Source organism: Lactuca sativa, chromosome 6, assembly GCF_002870075.4.
Source record: "Lactuca sativa cultivar Salinas chromosome 6, Lsat_Salinas_v11, whole genome shotgun sequence".
Lineage (NCBI taxonomy): Eukaryota > Viridiplantae > Streptophyta > Magnoliopsida > Asterales > Asteraceae > Lactuca > Lactuca sativa.
Window position 1 is genome coordinate 206,076,651 of NC_056628.2, and position 5,559 is coordinate 206,082,209.

At 38.0% G+C, this 5,559-nt stretch overlaps 1 protein-coding gene across 1 annotated transcript; it reads right to left on the minus strand.

Moving 5' to 3' along the window:
• Window positions 1–3,956: 3,956 nt before the first annotated feature.
• LOC111914208 (late embryogenesis abundant protein D-29) lies at window positions 3,957–5,124 on the minus strand. The gene is made up of 2 exons (XM_023909987.3): window positions 4,755–5,124; window positions 3,957–4,670 (listed from the first exon to the last, which is right to left on the minus strand). The coding sequence occupies exons 1-2, from the start codon at window positions 5,068–5,070 to the stop codon at window positions 4,060–4,062; spliced, it is 927 nt and encodes a 308-aa protein (XP_023765755.1). The 5' UTR covers window positions 5,071–5,124; the 3' UTR covers window positions 3,957–4,059.
• Window positions 5,125–5,559: the final 435 nt, after the last annotated feature.

Here is a 5,559-nt window from a genome sequence, read left to right on the forward strand (position 1 = left end):
CATGACTTAATGAATCATACCATATGATATATATTATGTTACTTGCTAATGAAAATTAATATTTCCATGAAATAAATAATTTCCAATTAAATATAAGAGTTTATTGAATATTTATTAAAATCAATTTCTAATACATAATCAATTGTATCAAATTGTTGTTAGTGTGACCCATTATTATCATATGTTAATTAGAAATATCACTTTAATATGATTCGTGAGCATACTAGATCTTTCAAATTATAGTGGAGGTCAGCGTCTCAAAGAGAAATCAGATTCATCGTGTTGTTGACCTGAAGTTGTGAAACGACAACGATGGGAGTCGGTTAGACCAAAATCAGAGATGATGGAGGTTGTGACAGTCAGAACCAACGATGATGCGGATGGGGGTGATAGGACTCAACGATGTTGGTGAGGGCGGCAGTAGTCGACGATGTTAGGGTTCGTGTGGCAAAATGAAATTAGGTTAAGGAAATATATAAGGGAAGAGAAAGGAATTGCACGGATAAAAATTTGGAAGGGGTATCGCCCGAGAACCAAAATACGAGGAGGGAACTCGATCTTTAAGTTGCGGCCTAGATCTGAACACACCAATAAATGTTTTTTAATGCACTTTCTATATATTCGCACCAACAAATTATTAAATAGTGTGGTTCTATAATTTATTAGACCCGACGGTGTACTCGAGGGAAGGGCAGCGGGACCTTTTCCTGCTCACCGGAACACCGCATTGGGACTACGGGAATAGTGGTGCGGGAAGGAGGTGGGGAAGGGGTTTTCACAGTTTCTCTCTTCCTTTTATTGGCCGAATTTTTATTTTGTTTTTGTCAATCTAACCGTTAAAAACGGTAATATATATAAATATTAAAAAAAAAAAAAAAACACTTAACGGCTAGATATAGGAAATTGAGTTTTTAATTTTTTTTAAACTCTACAACATCAATAAATATACACACTCTTTAACCTTCAAAGTCACACTTCCTTCTATCAATTTCTCTTTACTTTCTTCCAAAAATTGAATCCCAACAATCAAACCCCAACTTCAATAGAAGGAAAAAAAAAACAATGTTTTAAGTTCAAGCACCCTAACTTGAAACATTTTCACTATCGATTCATCTCAAGGGGTTTATCGTCCACAACTCGATGCTAACTTTCAATTTACACTACAATTCCAATACCAAAATACCCGATGCAAGTTCCAAATGTTACTCCAAATATGTTATCAAACTTTGTTGTTTTTTCCGATTAACTTTCTTCAAATCAAACCCAAACACAACCCTCTCAATCCCAACCAAAATACCAAAGCATCGATGAGTCAAATGAAGAGATTGTACGGGAAACTCAACCCACACCCCCCCCCCCAACGCCGCAAAGGAAAACAACAAGTGAATGGAGGGTGTCACACAACCGGGAAGACAGAAGCTGCAAGCATGGACTCCACAAGAAGAGATAATTGCGGTAAAAGCTTGGGTTGACATTTCATAGGATTCGGCGACGAGAATTACGCAACCGGGGGATCATTTTTGGTTTCACATTCTTAAGAGGTTTCACAAGGTGATGGGAAAAGGTGACGAGTACCATAACAATCATCAATTGAATTCATAGTTTCGAGAAATAACGAGTGTCGTATAAAAAATGAACGAGTTGTACAACAACCTAAAAACCCAACGGAAAAGCAGCCAAGGAGATGACGAAATATTTCAAGAAGCTTTGCATTTTTTCTAGAGGAAGTGGGAAAGTTATTCAAGTGGAACGATTGTTGGAAAATAATGATTAAAAGCCCTAGGTGGAAAAAAATACGAGCAAGACTTTATACTTGTAGTACAACAATCAAAGCGAACAAGAACGGGCTCTAGTGGTTACACAACTTCCTCCGATGGCCGGTCTATATTTAAACGAGGAGGACGAAGTTGAGCTAAAAGAAATTGTCCAACTAATAAGTAGGGGCAAAGAAAAAAATAAGGGATAGGGGATTTCTTGGGGTGCATCAGATTTCAGCATAGACGCAAACGAAATGCAGACAACGACGGAGACATTTGATCGATATAATCTTAATTTCGTTGAACGTTTGTTTGACGTTCGAAAAAGAAAAAGAAGAAGCGATAAAGAAGAAATGCACGGAAAGACAAAAATAGAGGATATGAGGTTCTTCATAGAAAACACCAATCATCTTTCGGGATCGATTGTGGAGCTCGTTTTGAAGAAAAAAGAACGGAATATGGAAAAATATTTTCCATAGTTGTTTGTTTGTTTTTTTCTACTTATTTAAATCTTAAGTTTTTTTATGTAATTTTTATTTTAATTAATGTAATGATTTTTATTTTTAATTAATTTTATATTTATTACTCATTTAAAAAAAATTATAAATGATAAAATCAATTATTTTTGTTTAAAAAAAATAGAGGAAATTTCCATACAAATGGTGATTTTTGGTCAGGAAGGTAGGAAAAGAAAAGATGTGAGGAAAGATTCCTACAAAAGGTGAGGGAAGGTTGGAAAAGAAAAGGGTTAATGACCTAGAAAGGTAACGAACTTTGGTCTTTGTCCACATTTAGGTAACCATGTTTTTTTCTTTCACATTTGGCCATTGAACTTGTTTGACCTGTTCAAAATAGGGTAATATGACCGATAATTAGCGGTAACATTACCCTATTATGAACAGGTCAAACAAGTTCACTAGTTAAATATGTACGAAAGAAACATGGTTACCTAAATTTGGACAACAACCAAAGTTTCTTGCCTATTTTGGTAATATTGGGTTCTTTATGTTAAGTGCAAGTAGTCATAAGATCCATTGATATTAAATGAAATTGGGTTGTTCGGTCTTGTGTATGAGGAGATACTTAAGTCTTGAGCCAACCCAGTTTAAGGGTTAGGTTGTATACGCTTAAGGGGCTAGGTCGTATGTATTTTAAAGACTGAACAACACAGCTTAGCCCATGAATAGCCGGGACTAAACTAGGTTAGACCAAGCCTAACCTGATTGTTCATTGACTGTCGGAGCCTAATCTCAGGGCACAAAGTCCCTAAGACGGTTCTTGTCCAGTATTATCAAAACGGGTAAGAAACTTGGTTTTTGTCCGTATTTAGGTAACCATGTTTTTCTTTCGTATGTTTGACCAATAAACTTGTTTGACCTGTTAATAATTGGGTAATATTACCGTAATTACTGATCGTATCACTTTATTTTGAACAGGTCAAACAAGTTCAATGACCAAATAAAAAACATGATTACCTAAATATGAACAAAGACAAAAATTCGTTACCTTTCTATGTCATTAACCCAAAGAAAAATGAGGCAAAAGTTGAGGGAATATCAGCCAAAGTATTGTTAAAATACTTTTACGAGAGGGTTTTATCGAAAACGTATCTTTTTTCCCTACGACAGACGGAATAGGAAAAAAACTTACAGAAATCTTTTAAATTTAAAACGGATTGGTCGGCCGGGTATACGAATTTATTTTAACTATCAAAGAATTCCTAGAATTTTAGGGGGGATGGGGATGTTTCTACCTCTCACGTATAATGCTATCCCGTAGTTTTCCTTTTCATAAGACAAAGGATAGCCGCATACATATATATAATGCTGTCCAGTAGTTTTCTTTTTCATAAGATAAAGGATAGCAGTAAGGATAGACGTACTAAAATTGAAAAATGAGGCAAAAGTTGAGGGAAGATTCCCTATGTACCCTTTGCCTTAATTCGAAATAACTTTTCCCGCTTGATACAAAATAACTTTTTAATACGGTTTACCGTCGCGCTAGGAAGTACGTTTTGTACTAGTGGATATATGCAACGAATAACTCTCCAGAACCATTAAATATTGCCAATGCCACGACGAAAATCTTATTTATTATGCAAGGACTAGTCTTATACCTTATTGGAACACTTGCGTATACGAGTACGACGGGTCATTGACTTCATATCAAGACGAGGCAAGTGGTCAGTGGATCTTGGCGTTCGACTAAGATTCATTTATATATACATCGTCAACTTATCCATCTTACCAAATAGCACACGTATACCAAACATAAAAGCAAAACAGAAAACAACTGCAAAAACTCAAAGCTCCTCATCCCAAGATCGACCACCTAGCACGACATTTTCCTTAAAGTCGTGTGCTTTCTGCCTATGAGGTTCAGCTGCCTCCTCGTACTTGTTTCCCATCGCCTCTTTCGCCGACTCCAAACCCTCTCCTGCTTTCTTCTTCGTCGCTTCGTACCCTCGTTTTGCTTTCTCCTTGGCCCACTCCAGACCTTCTTCGCCACCCTCTACCACCTTCTTCGCCACCCCTTCTGCACCTTCTTTAGCCTTCTCTGCCACCGATCCTGCTCCTTCTTTTGCACTGTGCACCTTCTCGTAGGTAGCATCCTTCACTGATCCTGCGCTTTCTTTCGCGTTCTGCAACTTCTCATAGCTCGCATCTTTCATGGAGCCTGCACCTTCTTTCACACTTTGAGCTTTCTCGTACGTCGCATCCTTCGTGGAGCCTGCACCTTCTTTGGCCTTATTGAAGGCCGCATCTGCACTTTCTTTAGCCCTTTGTGCCTTCTCGTAGGACGTGTCCTTGGCAGACTCCGCCTCCTGAGAAGCTCTGTTCTTCAAATCTCTGGTCCTCTCACCGGCGTTATGCATCATTTCTTCAGCTTTTTCCGCACCATATTCTCCGGTTCCTGTCAATGAAACGTTTATAATTTCTTGTTTCTGGCTTCAAGTAATTGATCGGAAAAAAAAAAGTAGTAAAGAAAGAAAGTAACCAGTGATCTTGTCTTTGGCAGACTTGGCGGAATCAATGATAGCATCGGACGCTCGGTGACCAGCATCCTTGGCTTCCTCTGAACGGAGGCCTAGACCTTCGGAGATTTTGTCTTTGGCCCACCCAGCCCACGAATCTGAAGACTCTTTGGCGTCCCTACCAGCTTCTACTGCTTCATCTCCAGCATGGGCTGCTTTTGTTTTGGCTTCATCATACTTTATCTCGTCAGTTGTTGACTTGCCGCTGCATATGACGGCCAGTAACAACACCACAACCGCCACGAACACCACGGTGGTCTTGTCAAATCTGATAGCCATTATATCGTCGATGAATGTAATGAGTATAAGAAAGAAAGAGTGTTGTAACAAAGTGTAGTGGATGGGAAGAAGTAGAGAGGAAGAGGATATATACGGGCGACATAAAGATCGAATTGGCGGTGAAAGATACACGTGGCAGAGAGAATGTATTGTGAGATGACACGTTTCGAGATGTGAACTGCCACGTTTGTCCATAAAATATGGAATAACATATGCATGTTATCAAAACCGTGGATCTAAAGTTTGTGAAATAACTAGTTTTAAGATTTTGATTTATGGGTAGTCCTGAAAAATTGTGATTTTCTTTATGAGTACCTGATGACGCATCAAATTAAAGGATCCAAGACAAAAAGACAAAATTATAAAAATAGTTCTTGTAGTTGGTAAAATTATATAGTTTTGGTCAAAAACGAAATGTTTGTGTATTAATGGTCCAATTTTAGATGCATTGTGTGGTTTTGGTCCATATGATTGTATTTTCTTGTGTTT

Coding starts and splice junctions, on each gene's coding strand:
- LOC111914208 (XM_023909987.3), bottom strand. CDS start 5,070: ATGGCTATCAGATTTGACAAGACCACCGTGGTGTTCGTGGCGGTTGTG. Junction 4,671..4,754: donor TGCCAAAGACAAGATCACTG/GTTACTTTCTTT, acceptor TTTCATTGACAG/GAACCGGAGAATATGGTGCG.